The 17549-nt window shown below is 48.2% G+C and overlaps 1 protein-coding gene across 3 annotated transcripts in view; it reads left to right on the top strand.

Moving 5' to 3' along the window:
• Positions 1-11951, top strand: part of IRF2 (interferon regulatory factor 2) — an 85384-nt gene extending 73433 nt beyond the window's left edge. For all 3 annotated transcript variants that reach the window (XM_032618163.1, XM_032618164.1, XM_032618162.1), the window contains 3 exons: positions 970-1134; positions 9199-9245; positions 10495-11951. In XM_032618163.1, the coding sequence (XP_032474054.1) occupies positions 970-1134; positions 9199-9245; positions 10495-10803 (521 nt within the window). In that variant the 3' untranslated portion in view covers positions 10804-11951. The remainder of the gene's footprint in view (positions 1-969; positions 1135-9198; positions 9246-10494) is intronic.
• Positions 11952-17549: the final 5598 nt, after the last annotated feature.

Here is a 17549-nt window from a genome sequence, read left to right as displayed (position 1 = left end):
GTTTTGCACATGGGTAAAGGGCACGTGGGATCTGTGTATTATTTCTTACAACTGCACGGGATCTCGGACTGAAAAGTTTAATTAAAAAACAGTTGCGTCAGGATTTCAGAGGCAGGGTGGTCACAATTCATATTATCAGCGTTTTGAGGAGTTGATGCTCCGAAGGTGTGTTAGAAAATTGGGAAAGCGTTCTTTTCCATTGTTTTGATATGACATCCATTGTCTGCAGAGGAGGAGGCGGGCTGGGAGTATGAATGGATCATCCCACAGCTAGAAATGGCACAATAGGGTGGATTTTGGTGGTCCTCCCTCATTTTTTTTTTTTTTTGCTGTACGCGGGCCTCTCACTGCTGTGGCCTCTCCCGTTACGGAGCACAGGCTCCGGACGCGCAGGCTCAGCGGCCATGGCTCACGGGCCCAGCCGCTCCGCGGCACATGGGATCCTCCTGGACCAGGGCACGGACCCGTGTCCCCTGCATTGGCAGGTGGACTCTCAACCACTGCGCCACCAGGGAAGCCCCTTCCCTCATTATTAAGGTTTGATGATGTCTCTTTGGACCCCAGGACCCAGAAACTAGCACAGCAGCTGCCTTTAGAGTGAGAGCAGAGAACAGAAATGGGTCAGGTTCAAAGCACTGTTTATCTCTCTGGCCCTGGGGCTAGGTCTGGATGCAGCTCTCGTCCTGCAGCCTTGGCTGTGGCCGGGTTGAGTTTGGGATGTTGCCACGCGTAAGCACCATTGGCAGGCACACTGGAAATAGCCCTGGCGAGCCAGGTTATTGGCAAGTTGCTTCTCCAGAGACATTAACCCAAAGCTAAGGCTTGTTTTTGTTTCATGGCAGATGACATTTGGTGACCAGGAATCTGACTCTTGGCCTCTCTTGGGGGGAGGTTTCCTTTCTCGAGAGTGTGTGCTAGGATTGTGAAGGCAGGTGATGTTGGTGCATGATGGCTGTCTTTTCTTTGAAGTTGTAGGACAGTCACATCTGGACAGCAACATTGAGGATCAAGAGATTGTCACTAATCCACCAGACATCTGCCAAGTTGTGGAAGTGACCACTGAGAGTGATGAACAGGCGGTCAGCATGAGCGAGCTCTACCCCCTGCAGATCTCCCCCGTGTCTTCCTACGCAGGTAAGGCGGGGGCGGGGCGGGGGTCAGAAACTCTGGAACTGAGCAAGGAACCAGGGAGGGCGGTCCTTTAGTCTAGGGTCACTCACTGGTTTCACCAACATAGCAGAGAACCTCTCCTGTGTCCTAAGGATTATTCTGTCTGGAACTAGTCTTGCTTTAATGTCCTCAACCAACATCTTCTAGGATATTTTTGTTCTCAATTCGAAGACCCAGTCACAGCATTTCACTTGATCACCCGTAACATGTTCACGCATGACTAACGAATAAGAAGATTTCTCTGGGGAAGTAGTTCATCTGAGTCCATTTTATTTGCGCAAGTTATCAGAAATTCGGAAGGATGTTTTTAATGGAATCTGAGTTTGAGCCAGCTGGATAGGACCTTAGGGATCACCTCTTCCGGTTCCTTCGTTGGAATAGAAGGGATTCCTTCAGGCCACACGGCTAGTAAGTGTTTGGGTCAGGACTCAAACTCAACCTTCAGACCCCAAGTTCCATTCTGTCGTTCACCAAGTTTACTTGTCACTTCCACGTATTTTCCTCTTCTTTTTCAATTTCATACAGCTTCTAGCTGGGCCAGGGACTGAGCCCACTGCAGATTCCCCAGGGAATGGCCACAGAATGGCAGGAATTGGCCCCGACAGTCACAGGGTTAGCAGCGGGTTCAGTGGGTTCTTCCATCCTTACGGGATAAAGTGGCGGCTCCTTTTTCCCACCAACATTACATCCCCTTATACACTCCTTTTCATGGTCTCCACTTAACTTTTGGTGACTCAGTTATAATTCTGAAATATAAGTTCTGAGTCAGGGTTATTGCTTGCAGATATTACAAATAAAAAGCAGAGGCCCTATCATGGGTAACCAGAGTCGCTCAAATAAATAGTTCAGGAATTCTTCCCAGTGTCCTTTATGTGTTGCCAAATAGCGTGTCCTTCAGTCAGGACGCCACCGCAGTGAGCGGCACAGAGTCCGGATTAGAATTAGGTTGATTCAAATGACAAGTTGTCTGTGAATTATCCGCCCCTAAATTAACCTCATACTTCCTGAACCCCAACTTTCTTTCATTTTAACTTATTTTTTTCAACTGTGGTAAAATACCCACAGCATAACATTTACCACTTTTAGCCATTTTCGGTACACATTGCAGCAGCATTAAGTGACCTAACATCGTTGTGCAACTAGCACCACCCTCCGTCTCCAGAACTTTCTCATCTCGCACAACTGAAGCTCTGTGCCCATTATACAATAACTCCCCCTCCCCATCCCCCAGCCCCTTGGCCAACCCCCTTTTACTTTCCGTCTCTCTGAATTTGGCTACTCTAGGTACCTCGTATAAGCGGAATCCTACAACATTAGTTCGTTTGTGACGGGCATATTTCACTTCGCAGAATGTCCTCGAGGTCCTGACTTTCTTTCGTGCTGGGAACATAAAAGGAAAGTGAGAACGAACCTTGGCTACAAGAAGCCTATGATCTTGTCAGACAGGATAAGCTTGTCATCAGTTATTTATTCATGAAACATATTTTGAACTCCTGCGTGTGCCAGTCCCTCTTGCATATCTGCCAGTCCTCGTAATAATTACTATTTGTTGCATGTTTGTTGTACCCAGGGTACTATGCTAAGTGCTTGAAATCGATTGGCTTATTTAATTATCATGAGAATAACGCCGTCAGCCTGGGTACTGTCATTATTCTCTCTTTAAAAGTTAGGGGCTTTCCTGGTGGCGTAGTGGTTGAGCGTCCGCCTGCCGATGCAGGGGACACGGGTTCGTGCCCCAGTTCCGGGAAGATCCCACATACCGCGAAGCGGCTGGGCCTGTGAGCCATGGCCGCTGAGCCTGCGCGTCTGGAGCCTGTGTTCCGCAGCGAGAGGGGCACAACAGTGACAGGCCCGCGTGCCGCAAAAAAAAAAAATAGATAAATAAAAGTTAGGTATTGGGGGCTTCCCTGGTGGTGCAGTGGTTGAGAGTTCGCCTGCCGATGCAGGGAACACGGGTTCGTGCCCCGGTCCGGGAAGATCCCACATGCTGCGGAGCGGCTGGGCCCGTGAGCCATGGCCGCCGAGCCTGCGCGTCCGGAGCCTGTGCTCCGCAGTGGGAGAGGCCACAACAGTGAGAGGACCGCGTACCGCCAAAAAAAAAAAAAAAAAAAGTTAGGTATCGGGCTTCCCTGGTGGTGCAGTGATTAAGAATCCGCCTGCCCAAGCAGGGGACACGGGTTCGAGCCCTGGTCCAGGAAGATCCCACATGCCGCGGAGCAACTAAGCCTGTACGCCACAACTACTGAGCCTGCGCTCTAGAGCCCGCGAGCCACAACTACTGAAGCCCGTGTGCCACAACTACTGAAGCTTGCGCGCCTAGAGCCTGTGCTCTGCAACAAGAGAAGCCACCGCAATGAGAAGCCTGTGCCCCACAACAAAGAGTAGCCCCCGCTCACTGCAACTAGAGAAAGCCCGCGTGCAGCAGCGAAGACCCAATGCAGCCAAAAATTAAATAAATGAATAAATGTATTTTTTTAAAAAATGTTAGGTATCTGAGGTCAGTGGGGTGAAGCAGCGTGTCCAGAAACAGACAACCCGTAGCACAGTCAGACCCATACGTGGCTGATGCCAAAGGCCTGCTCTTAGCCCCTTGACTGCACTGCTGCCCTGGAGGACCGTGTGGGGCTCTGCCATTCAGAACAGTCCACCTCCCAGAATCTCAAGGACCAGCCAAAGGAGGCAGAGCAGAATGTTTATGCCCTAATTTTACAGTTGAGATAACTGAAACTTGAAACACTAAGCCACTGTGCTTACATTTCACTGACAAGGGCTGGAAATGTGTGACTTTCCTCTATATCATGCTGCTGCAGGCATTATTACACCCCAAGTGTTTTTTTGTTTTTTTGTTTGTTTGTTTGTTTTTTTACCCCGTTTTTGTTTTTTTTTTTCTTAAGGGCTTGGAGCTTTAGAATAGACTTTTCTATTTATCTATTGAGTTAGACTTTTCTGAAGTCTTCTTGGGGATTCTGGAAAGGCGTCTTCTTGCTGTTCTGCCAGCACTGGCATTTTGCTTTAGCAGAAGAGTCCCAAGAACAGCTGATTCATGCAGAGAGAAATGAAAATCTCATTACCCTTTTCAGGACATTTGCAAGATTCGAAAAGAAGGATTTTGGTGCCAGGCTTGCGGGCAGTGCGGGTTTGGTTGGAGCCTGATGTCTCAGCCTGGCCTTTAGTTCTTTCTATTGTTTTCACTGTCTGAATTTTCTAGAACCCTGTGGAGGGAAGCTTCCTGGATAGAGTCAAGACAAGTCATCGCTGCTACTTTTCTAGAGCCTATGACACATAAGAAACTTATCTGTTACTGACCATGGGTAGCTAAAATCTTTCAGTCAGGGATCCCATAGCTTGCTACTAGGAAAGGCAGCTCTTTGGTGGTATTCACTTTCTAACTTTACGTTCCCCACGAGAATAGGCTGTTTGCCTGTTTCTCATGACAGGGTCCCTTTGTGTAGACTACTGAACTGAATTGCAGCCTCCTCAAACCACTTCATTCACTTAGAAACCGGTATTTGGAAGCGGTTGTTGGCTATTTTTCCCTCCTACTGATCATTGAAATATAACCCCAGTAGTATTACAAAAACCACATTCATTTTTGCAAGTCTGTCGTCTCCATGGTCTAAATATTACGGTGAAGCAAGAAAAGGGACAGTTCCTTTGAGTGCACGTACTTGCATTGGATTGTTTTAAGACAACATGAAATTCTAGTTGGATTCATAAAACTATGTCCTGGGGAGGGATGTCCCAAAGCCCAACCTCGGGAAACTCTAGAGACGAGTCATTTTTATTTTTAAAGATCTACCGCAAAGTGGCCTGTTGCCTGCTGTGTGGCACCAGGATTTTATTAGGTTGTGGGTGGTTTAGTGAAAGAAAGCCACAGTGGTATTTTGGGGAAGGCTGGACGAGAGTATGGAGAAGAAAGTATAAGACGAAGGATTGATTGGTGACAACTGAGAGAAGGGAGATTTCCTCCTGACCAGTGACCAGCGGGAAAGACTTTGGGTCCTTCTGGAAACCATAGCAGGCTTGCATTTTGTTGGGTGCAGCAAAGATAGAAGTGCTGTCAGAGGACTCTGATTTGAACCTCTTCATTGAGCCTTCTAGGGAAAGTAATTAAGGAAATGATTGAGGGAAAGGAATCGTTGTCAATCTTATTAATAAAACTTGTTGAACAAGAGCCTTCCAGAAAATGTACCAAGATGTCGTAGTGCAAAAAGGCTGTGACAGAAGACGTCTCCCTCCCCGTCATGTTCCTGAGATGGTCTGACGATTAAAAAACGGCTAAGTGGAGTGTGAGCCTGAGACTAGCATCACTGTAAAACTGCAACTCTGGAAGAAGCATCTTTGGGGTCATCTAATCCTAACCTCTTCCTTCCCTCTCACCCCAGTCGCTTTCCGGGAAACGGAGACCAGAAAGATGAAGCAAACTGCTTAGGTACCTGTTATTACTCTGTAAACACTTGCAACTTACTCAGACCGTGCTCGGGAAGCAACTCCAAAAATTTTTTTTAAAATTCCATTCTACTCAAAGCAAATACAAATCCAAAGTAATCAGAAGGAAAAATGAAACAACTAATGTTGCTGTGTCGGTGGTAACATAGATCTGGAAGCAGGAGCTGCCATGAATTCATTTGTTCTATAAGAACCGATCTTGAAAATGGCAATGATGGAGTAAAACCAAGAAAACAGAGGAAAATGGGCATGAGTGTCCCCAACAGAGCACCCTGAGCCAGTGACCCAGGGGTGGCCACGAGCACCACTGTTACTCTAGAGAGAAGGGTTTGGGGTCCTCAGGCTAGAGCTTCAAGCATCTCTGCTCCTAGGCTGAAGGCGCTCAAGGCCATTCTCTTTTTTTTGTTTTTTGGTTTTTTTTTGCGGTACACGGGCCTCTCACTGCTGTGGCCTCTCCCGTTGCGGAGCACAGGCTCCGGACGCAGGCTCAGCGGCCATGGCTCACGGGCCCAGCCGCTCTGCGGCATGTGGGATCCTCCCGGAACGGGACACGAACCCGTGTCCCCTGCATCGGCAGGCGGACTCTCAACCACTGCGCCACCAGGGAAGCCCCTCAAGGCCATTCTTTTAAACGATGAAAATGAGAACTCCCAGTTTGCTTATATGGAGAGTTTTCAAAACTACTTCAGAGGCAGTTGATCTTCCTTTAGAAACGGTGCTCTTCAGCCACCGTTTGTGTCAGCTGAAAACAGAAGTTCAGAGCATGTGAACTTGTCTTGTCTCCGACTATCTCCCTGAAGTTGAAAACTGGGTGCTTACAGGCGATTAGCATTCTGATTCTGTTCATGGTTCGTGCCAGGCCTTACCAAGGAGTCTTCCCCAGGGTCTGCCTTCCCACCCCTCCCACAACTGTCACTCGGGCTGTGGAATCCCAGAACCTTGGTCTAACCTGCTCGTTTTTGCCTATTTCCAGCGCCCAGAGCAAGCCTGGTGGCACCTTGTTTTTATGTGAAGGGGAGAGGAACAGAAGATGATGGTGTTTATGGAGGGTGATTAGGCGTGAGGGGGCCTAGACCTACAGGAAGGGAAGAGAAACCTTGGCTCCGGAGCTCTAAGAAAGCGAACCATAAAAATGGAAAGGGGATCTTGAAGTTTCACCAGAGGCTGGAGCAGCAGGAGAGCTTCAGCGCCCGGGGCCCTGGAATCAGAAGCTTGCTTTGTTTTCCCTCCTCTGTGCTGACTCAGTCCACGACGACTTTGGCTGGTTTCTCAACATCTCTGTTCCGCATTTTTCTTGGGAGTGGCTGCGCTGATTGCTGCCTCCTCAGGGTCCTGGGCTAGCCTGAAGGTTGAGTGGAGGGGCATTTTCCCTTGCTCTTGTGTATAATTTGCTTTTGTGTGGAAACCTCTCTTGTGCCCGGCGTTGCTGGTTTGCCCTGACAGCTAGGGTTGGGCCTTCTCCGGGCTTCTGCTGCCCCTGATGGGGATGCTTCGGGAAGTCGGCTCAGTCTGAGGAGTGGACGGGCCCGTCTTCTAGTTGCTGGGGGTTAGGTTTATCGGCAATCGCTTGTGCCCAGGTGAAGTCACTGGAGAACGGTGGCCGAGAAACGTGCATAGAGACCCCAGGGTGGGCCCCGTGTAGTAACTTTCAGTTTCTTTGTTCGAGGAATGAATCTGTGCCCCAGTTTGTCCGTTTGTTCCTTAGCCTTTAATTCATGGAGGGCCTGGTCTGGGCCTGGTGCCCTGGGTCGTCAGAAGGACTCTATCTGGGCTGGGAGCCACCTGGCCACAGCTGTGCCACCAGCAAGGCGTGAGGCTGGAGGCCAGTCCCTCTGTAGGTTTGGGATGGAAGGGGTAGAAGGCACAAGAACACATAAGGCCTTCTGCACAATCAAGGGGTGACAGGACCTGCTCCCTGACTTAGAGACTGAACAAGACCTGCGTGCAGAGCACCGGCCCACGGGCCCCAAAAACGTTCACTAATACAGCTTCCCTTCAGGCCATGTCTGCGAAGTGAAGGACCCAGACTCAGGGCTCTCTAAGGGTCCGTGTATTTTGGAAGTTCCACCCACTGTGTTTCATTTTCTCAATGCTGTGAACCCTGAAAAACGGCACACCATCAATTCTGTACTTAAATCAATTAACATTTTTCTACTTAAAAAAAAAATTAGTTTGCTTTAAAAAAAAAATCAAAATTTTTTTTTACTTAAAAGAATCTTGTATTCTGTGTATAGGTGATGTGTAATCGCTAGCTCTTGAGTGTGACCCTGTCACCCTAGCGTGTGGTGCAGATCCCCTGTTGAATGAGGCTCAGGACAAAGGCGCACCCACGTTTACTGGGTGTGGGCTGTGTTCCAGGCCCCGTACTAGGCCTTTCCCTTACTCATCACGTAATCCTCTTTGGAAGGTGTTTATACTCCCATTTTACAGATGGGGAAAGTGTGCCTCAGTGAAGTTAAGTAACTTGCTCTGTGTCTCACAGGCGGCAGGATGAATCAGGATGGTAAGTGAGTTAGTTATCTATTGCTGCGTGACCCTATAACCACAAACTTAGTGCCTTAAAACAACACACACTTATTATCCCACAGTTTCTGAGGGTCGGGGGAGCAGACATGGCTTGGCTGGGTCCTCTGCTCAGGGCATTCTCTGCACAGACCAGCAGCTGAGGTCTGGTCCAGGGCTGCTGTCTCATTTGAGGATGGGATCGGGGAGGATCTGCTCCCAGGCTCACAGGGTTTGGGGCAGAATGTAGTTCCTGGCAGGTTGTCAAACTGAGGGCCTCAGTTTCTTGCTGGCTGTTGGCTGGAAGCGGTCCTTAGTTGTCTATCATGTGAGCCTCCCCGCCATGGCTGCTGGCTTCCTCAAAGCCAGCAAGGGAGATGGTCTCCTCATTAGACAGGTTGCAGGGTTACATAACGTAATCACGTGCATCCCATCGCCTCCACTGTGTTCTGTTGGTTCAAAGCAAGTCACAGGCCCCGCCTGCCCTCCAGAGCAGGGAACCCCACAAGAGGGTAAACGCTCGGCAGCTGAGCCACCCTAGAATCTGTACACCCACAGTAACCCAGGGGGAAGGTGCCACTTTATTAACCCAGGATATAAGTACAGAAGGGCTGTGAGGGAAAGGAGGGATCTGAGGAGAATGGGGCTCATCTGGGGAGGCTGGGCTGGGACTTAAATGAACCAAATGCCGTGAATGGGAAAAGACCAGTGAGCGGCTTGTGATGGTACAGCTATGAGGAAAGGGCCTGACGTGGAGCCAGCAGAGGGCCGGGGGGCAGGGCGGGCAGAACACGGATGGGCAGCCCGGGGGCCCAGCACCCCGTCCTGGGAAGAGAGGCCATGAATAAGCATAGCCTGGCCGTGGGCAAACGAGCCACCCTTCATCTCTAAACTGCTCCCTGGCATCTCCCAGGCACACGCGTTTGACCTGACACAAGGGGACAGAGGTTATGAGTTTAGTGATGCATTTCTCTTTTGAAGAAAGACGTGCTGATGTATTGTTTTAAACACTGCCTGGGCCTCGAAACAGTTTGAGTGGCACGAATGATGGGCCTGTGTTTTTCTCTCTGTGAACAGAAAGCGAAACTACCGATAGTGTGCCCAGTGATGAAGAGAGCTCGGAGGTAAGCATGGTGGCACCGGGGCAAAGCCTTCCCAACTGGCACGTTGGTTTCCCCGCTGCTGGTGAAGTTTTTCTTTTGAGCCTGAGTTTCACTTTTGGATTTTTTTTTTTTTTTTGGTGATGGTGGTAAAGTATACGTCACGTAAAATTTACAGTGATTTTGACTTACAAAATGAAGCTTTGGGAAGTAAATGGGAGGGAAGGGGGTAAGATGTTACTGTGAGAAAGGAGGCTATGACGGCAGGAAAAGGCCAAGAAACACTGATATGCTTACCACCGTAAACATCCTAATTCACGAGCAGAAATAGAAGGTCCAAGTGGCCCAAGGCAATGATGAGAAGTCAGTGTCAGAAAGTGCTAAGCAAAAGTAGCTCCCCAGATACCGGGAGTGTCCCCTCCCCCCCAGCCCGCCCTGTGATCCCTGCCCACGGGCCAGGTATGTGTTCAGTCCGGATTCCAAGTGGCTTTGCTTCTGATCTCTCTCCTCTTGGCTAGGCTCAGACAATGGCAGGAAATGGCTGGAACTGTGAGGGGAAGCATTCCTGCGAAGCCTGCTTTGTGTCTGTGTTTGAGTGAGACAGACAGACAGACAGAGACTGACTACTGGTTGTCTGAATTAGTAATTTCCCAATCTACCAAATACTTTAAAGTATAGTCCAGGAATTCTGAAAAGACAGTGGGTGTAGATGCACACATACGTTCGGAACCTGTTTCTTGAAGGTCAGAATTCTAGCTCCTTCTCTGAATGACGCCACCCTTGAAGCCAGCTATTTGCATGCACTCTGGAGCTCTAAGCTGTACCCGTTTGAAAGCAATCCAGGGGCGTTCCCTGTCTTTTATTGGGTTCCTCGCTTCCGGCACTCTGAAAATGCAGCTTGACTCAAAGATCAGATGGGGCCATCTGTGAGGACTTAGTCGCCGTGACACACCAGCCATCCTGGCCCAAAGCTACCTAACCATGAGGCCGGGCAGCTGGAGTAGAGGGGAACCAGAAACCAAGTTGCTGCCTTGTTTTCCTGCCTTCATAGAACAGCCTTGGCTAGATTTCTGGGAGGTAGCCAATGAGCATGGATTAAAAAGGGAAGAGAAACTGTGCTTGGGGCATGCATGGCTGGGAATGGATTTCAGTTCAGGGGTGTGGAGTCGCTAAGAAATTCAGACACCAACACATGGGAAGAGTGGCACATTGTTTAAAAAGCCATTCAAGAGAAGGCAAAGGAAATGTATATCATGATTATTTTCTTTGAAAGGGCCGACCACACTGGCGGAAGAGGAACATTGAAGGCAAACAGTACCTCAGCAACATGGGGACACGAAGCACGTACCTGCTACCCAGCATGGCGACCTTCGTCACTTCCAACAAGCCCGACCTCCAGGTCACCATCAAAGAGGAGAGCTGTCCCGTGCCTTACAACAGCTCCTGGCCCCCGTTCCCAGACCTCCCCCTCGCCCCCTCCGTGACCCCAGCGCCCAGCAGCAGCCGGCCAGACCGGGAGACCCGGGCCAGCGTCATCAAGAAGACTTCCGACATCACCCAGGCCCGCGTCAAGAGCTGTTAAGCCTTCGACTTCCCCTGGTGGTTGTTGGGATTTCTTGGCTTTGTTTTATTGTTTGTTTGTATTATATTTTTCTTTCTGACACCTGTTTTAGACGAATCTTAAGGGAAAAAGCCTTGACAATAGAACTTTGATTGCTGTGTCCAACTCCAGTACTGGAGCTTCTTTTTAACTCAGGACTCCAGCCCCTTGGTAGACGGATATCTCTAGAGCCTGCTGGATCTCCCAGGGCTGCTCCCTCAAGTTCAAGGACGTCATAGGACCAACACCCACACGGGCAGTGAGGTGCTGCATTGCCTGCGGTCAAGGCCAGCATGGTGGAACGGATGCCTCTGAATGGAGGAGAAAATGTGAACTAGCTGGAATTTTTTATTCTTGTGAATATGTACATAGGGCAGTACTAGCGACGTTGCAGTCTGCTTCTGCACCTTATCTTAAAGCACTTACAGATAGACCTTCTCGTGACCCTGCTCTGTTTCATAGCACAGTCAGCACCCCTCTTCCCTCCTCCCCTCCCCCCTTCCCCCCTTCCCATCTCCTCCTCTTGCTTTGCAGCCCCTCCCCTCGTTTGCCTCCCCTTCATCCCACCCCCTCCCCTCACTCCTCTCCCCGGCCCTCCTATCCCTTTCATTTTCTTTCCTCCTTTTCCTGCCCTCAAAGGCTGTGTTCCACATCCCTGAGGAGGAGAAGAAAATGAACTTCTCCACAGATGTCCCATTTTAAAAGACTGCTTTAAAAAACAAAACAAAAAAAAAAGAAAAGAAAAAAGAAAATCTTTCTAATCTGCTATGCTTGAATGCCACGCGGTACAAAGGAAAACTATCTTGGAGAGATTATGCAAATTCCCAGATTTGAAGAGAAAAATACTCTAATTCTAACCAGAGCAAGCTTTTTTATTTTTTATACCGGGGAATATTTTATTCAAGGTAAAATTCTAAAGAAAATATAATTGTTTTTTATCTTTTCTACAGCAAATTTATAATTTTAAGATTCCTTTTCTTGTTTATCGGCAGTTGTTATTACATCCTTGTGGCACATTTTTTTTTTTTTTTAATTTTGTAAAGGTGAAAAAGCTTTTATGAGCTCATGTAGCAATCAAATTATCCTGTGGATTGATAATAAATGAATATGATATATAGTTAAATTTTTAATGGGCATCACGCCTGGCTTTGTGTGTGTGTCCCTTAGAGCACAGTCATGGGATTGGACTGGTGCGATATCGTTTCTTCTGGTGGACCAGAACTTTCCCCCTTTCGACCCTGGAGGTTTCTGTTGTGAGATGGCTTCCTCTGTTAGGCACTCGCCCGGGGCTGGACGTTGTGCTGCGTGTCTTACATGATGATTCCACTTGTTCACTCATCCAGGTTGTGCAAGGGATAGAGATTTATCTCTGTTTCACAGGGAGGAGATGGAGACTTAAAAGGAAAATGCCTTTACTCAAGGTCACATAGGTAGTCATAATCCAAGGCTGGTGTGACTCTGGAGGAGTGTTTTTTCCCCTTTCCACTACTCTCTACTGTCAGCAAATTCCACCCACTTCTGTGTTTATGTCACGTACCGGGCTCACAGATAAGATGTTTTTGAGAACAGGAAACATTTGTTGGGTTCCTCGTCAAAGTCAGTCTTCTTTCTGAGACCTAGGCCCTGCCCTCAGAACTTAAGGCGTGTCTTTTCTAGTGACAGATGTGAATTCCACACCCCAGACTCCTGCCACCACCCAGTCTCTGACCTTGGGAAAGAAGGCCGCGGCGCTCACCCCTCATGCTTCCACGATGTCCAAATAATCAGCCTACGAAGACTTAGCCGCCCCCCTACTACCTCTGGGGGCTTATGGAGGAGATTGCTAGGTTAATATTTGAAAAGGTTCCTTCAGTGAAAGGACAAAGGGCTAATTTTAATGCCTCTCTCTGTGGGTGGCTGCAGATATAATTAGTGGCCATAAAATTATCCAGCCCTGAACAAAAATTAACTGAAGCATTTTACTAGTTGCTGTGCTGTGGTTGAAATGCCAGGGTTGATGGTTGGCTGCTTCCGCGAGGAACACCCTGGTGACTCTGGGTTTACCTGCGCTTCACGGAAAGCCTCGCTTTCTGTGCTCTTCACTGGAGACCTACCCTTCTCCCAGATCCTGAATAAACAGGTCCAGTTCTTTGCGACTTGTATCTAAATCCTTCTACTTAGTCATCCTGTTTTAGAATAAATTAGAAACCAATAATGGAAGGTGGCTCTCCATCACATGGCCTGGAGATCAAAGGGTTAAAGCCAGCTCCTGATTCCTGCCCCCCTTCCCTCTTCCAAATACAGAGGGAACCCCCAGCTCACTTCCTGACCCCTGTCAGCAGCTCTGCAGGGCCCAGACGCCGCCTCACGTGCTTCCTCCTACACGGTTATGACCGGAAGTACAGCATCTTACCAGGTGAGAGAAGATGGGGGATCTGGAAATGCACCACTGAGGGACTGAAGGTGACCATCCATTGCCAAGCAGGCCACGGAAAACAGAATCATGTTTAAATTATTTCTGAGAAAGGCTGTCATGTTTCTCAGTGTTACTTGCGAGGAGTGTAGGAAAAGAAGCTAGTCAGCCCATGCCTAGGCTTGGCCTGAGGAAGAAAAACAAATGAGATGGGGCGACTCGGGGACTGCAGCCTCAGACCTCATTGTCTGTTACAGGAAGTGCTGGGGACACGTGCTGCTTTCGTCTGGCATCTGTGTGAGCTGATATGCTCTTATGATGGGCTTGTGTGTGTGTGTGTATAACTAGCAGGTTCAGCGTCTTGTTCTCTGCAGACAGCACCTAGGTCATCCCTTGGTAAGAAGGAGCCGGTACAGATGTGAACTGTGAATCCAGTGACAGGAACTTACGCCCACTCAGAAGGTTGAGAGAACCCAGCACATCCTGAACCACAAAGGGCTTCCAGAACGCCGTTTGCAAGTCTCTAAATAAATCCATACTCAACCATAACATTTTTTCCATGTTTTGATGAAGTAACTGCCAAAGGAGGTGTTTAGTCTATTTAAATGTATTTATAGAGAACAAGAAATACACATGGAAAAGAAATGCACACAAATCCATTGGCCATCAGGACCCCAAAATAGTGTCCTTTTTTACCCCCCTCCCAAATCTAAAGTGTACTAAACTATCAGGTAACCACTACTGAGATCAAAATTTTAGGAATGAGGAAGGCACCTGATTGGGTTTCAGGGTTCTGAGTTTTCAAATTTGAGCTTTTGGAAGTATTTTGCATGTGAATGAAAACGATGTTAAGTCCCAAATGGCCTCCTGCCCTAATGGAACATTAGACATTCCATTTGCTTGAGGCCATTCTTTGAACATTGAATTCATTAGGTTTTAAAAGCCCCCCTGTTATTCTAGCTATGGACAAACAGACCCAGATAAAAGGTGAGAATAAGAAGCCCGCTATTTTGCGGAATCTCTACTGAGGCAAGACAAAGAAAGCACACTAGGAAGAATTTTGCACACAGGTAGCTAAAATGGGTCCTGGCGTGCAGTGCCGGGTGCCCTGTCTCAGCAGCAGTTTTGGTTTACAAAGAGAAAGGAGGCAGAAACTGGTTTTTACCTGATGGTGTTCAGCCATCTCATCTTGAAATGCCACACCCTGGCGCCTCCAGGGCCAGGATGGTCAGAGCCAGTGGGACCTGAACCTGACCAGCCAAGGGGGCTGGGAACCAGCTCTCCATCTAGTTCCCAGGCTGCAGTAGACCCCTCCCTGAGGGGATCCCAGTCCGTGGGACTGGAAGCTTCTCAAGGTTGTGTGTCAGTCACATTTGCATCCCACATGTGGAAGTTAGGCAGTCGCCCCCAGGATCTCCTCCCCCTCCCCTGGGATCCACATACCAGTGTCAAAAGAACAGGGCCTGGCCCCTGGGCTGTCCCCCTTTGGAGCGTGGCCAGCCACAGACCTGGAGAGGAGCGCCCCAGGTTGTGCAAAACTTTGGGTCAGGGGACACAAGAAGACGGTGGGTGAGATGTTCCCTCCTGAGGCTGCCTGGCCTCTGGGCCCCTGCCGGCCCTCTGGGCCCTGGCACCATCCCCTGCCTTGGCTTGGGCAGTGCTGGCCATGCTGGGGTGGACAGACAAGGGTTTCTGAGGTTTCCTTCTGTGGCCACACTGACAACAGGTGCAGGGGCTCTGCTACCGAAAATAGTGCCTGGAAGGAAGGAAGTGGCCCGCCTAATAGCCGGTGTGAGCAAAAATGTGAAGTCTGTCCAAGAACTTGAGTCATACCGTGGAAGGATTGGAAGGATCGAGAAGTAGGACATGTCAGAGTTCACACAGTCAGAAAAGAGCATTTTCTGGAGTCCTTTAGGCAATGTCTTAAGAAGAAACGCAGCATGGGTGCTTCTGCCTCTCCAAGCAGCTGCCCTTGGGAGGCTTGGTCAGTTTCTCTGTATCTGCTTTGTAAACACGTTCAGACAGAGCTTGCTGGCTCTGAGGAATGCATTGTGCTGGATTGTGCAACTCTGCCTCCATTAACCCCTCACACACACACACACACACACACACACACACACACGGCCAGAGAAAAGCCACCGTCACGTGCAACAGTTGATTTTAGTAACACAACTGTTTTTGCATGTGCAAAACAAACTCCAGGGTGATCGCATCACTAAGTTTTGGTTTTGGTTGAGAAGAATATTTTAAAATCTAAACATCCAAACATTCAACACTGTGAATCATCAGGGAAAAAGAATCTCCAAGATGATCCATCTACCGGAAGCTTGGGTCGTAGATCTGAAAATGCTCGTATTCTCCAACTCTGTCTAATGCACCAGATCAAAGACATTGTTTTCAATCCACAAATTATACTTGAATGGGCTGTCTGAAGTTTCAGGATAATGTTAGCGCTAGAGAGTGTGAGTTCTTTATGGTTCGTGATAGCTAAGCCTTTATTCATCCCTAGAATTAACGAGATTATAAACAGATTTCTCTTGCCTTCCCTGAAGGATCTAGTGCTATAGCTTTTCTCTGGGAAGCTCCTGTATCATGTTTTTTCATTTAATTATGAAATATGCTATTAATTATATTTCACATGCTGAGCTGTAGCATATTCAACATATAGCCAAACAGGAGTATTAGTAAAAGTGTAGAATGCAGGCCAAGGCCATTGCTCAGATTTCACCCTGAGGGCTTCAGGGATCATTTGCAAGACAGCTGTGACATGGGAAGGAAACCACAGGCTGGTTTAAAAGATTTGTGTCTGCAAACTTCTATTTGCGAGATTGATTTAAAATAATATAATTCCAAATGCCTTTCTTTAGCACCTCATGAAGTTAACTAGGGAAACTAATTGTCTTCGGCTGCCCAGGACTGCTGAGGTTCCCAGGATGTGGGATTTTAGTGCTAAAACTGGGAGAGTGTCCGGCAAACCAGGAGGAGTTGGTCACCCTAAATTTAAGGCTGAGATCCAGAAAACACATATCATTTTGTGTTCATTGAGGATTTTCTGAACCCAGGTGAAAGCTTCATGAGGAGGCGTTATTGAGGGTATACTGTTGATGCCTCTACTACTAACATATTAATTTGGTAGTAGTGTTCTGTTAAGAAAAGTAGACTCACTCATTCCACACTATTTATTTATTCCCACTGTTTGTTAATAATTTTCTAAGTGTTAGAGGGCTGTACAGAAGTGAATAAAACAAAGTCTTTGTTTGAATAGAGATTAAATTCTAGTAGGGGTGGGCATCCAACCAATAAATAATCTTTCAGAGGCAATAAATAGTCTGGAGAAAAATAAAGCTGGGTAAGGGAGACAGGGAGTGATGGAGATATTCAAAGCTCTTATTTTAGAGGTTAAAGGATCCATCGAAGGGTTGACAGTTGCAAAGGCCAGCAGTTAGTGGGAAAGATGGGGAATGGTGTGTATCCGCAGGGTTCAGTTGCAGGAAACAGAACCCACTCTGGCTCTTTTCAGCAGAGAGGCATTGACCAGGGAGAAGCAGGTGTCTGCATGGTTGGAAAGGCTGGAGGGGCCGATCGCAGGGCTGCCTCCCCCTCTGCCAACCGTGAAGGTCGGAAATTGGGAGGCTGGCACTGGAGGCATTGATCGTGAGGACAAGCTGCCTTAGCTGAGATCTGAGAGCCAGGAAGTCCCTGTCAGCCCCACCCTAACTATCTCTCAACACCCGTTAAATTAGTGACTGAGCCTCGAGGATGCAGCTTTAGAAAGTCCCAGTGTCGCACAGTGACTTTGGCCAGTGGTTACAGGTGAATCCGCGGGAAGGTGGCTTCTGCTTCCATCCTGACTCCTAGTCTCACGCAAGCACAGATAACTAGGGAAACCTAATTCCCAGTTAGAAGCCCCAGGCAAGAAAGACTAGGAAGCACGGCTCTCAATTTATAGGAAGCCAGACGAGCAAAAGATGGGCGTGGGGCCTGCTGAGTGCCTATTTGGGACATGCATGCATCTCAAGGAATCCGCTCTAACAATAACAACAAAGGAAGTAAAAACTCCAAAGTAAGAACACCCAGAGAACAGAATCTTCATCCTATACTCCCTAGTGTATGTGGGAAGGCAACATGGTAGACTGGAAAGAGATGAGATTTTTGAAACCAGATGAACCTGGGTTCAGTTCTCACTTGCTGATGACTTTTGGGAAATCTCTTAATATCTATAAGAAGCAGGGTGTTTGTATATAAAATAGGATATTAACATCTTATTTGCAAGAATGCTGTAAGAAATAAGACCATGCTATTAGAGTCTGGGCTGTGTTGTATGCACTCAGTTTTA

The sequence above is a fragment of the Phocoena sinus genome, chromosome 21 (assembly GCF_008692025.1).
Source record: "Phocoena sinus isolate mPhoSin1 chromosome 21, mPhoSin1.pri, whole genome shotgun sequence".
NCBI lineage: Eukaryota > Metazoa > Chordata > Mammalia > Artiodactyla > Phocoenidae > Phocoena > Phocoena sinus.
The sequence above is the reverse complement of the archived record's forward strand: the minus strand, read 5'-3'. Positions and strand labels throughout refer to the sequence as shown.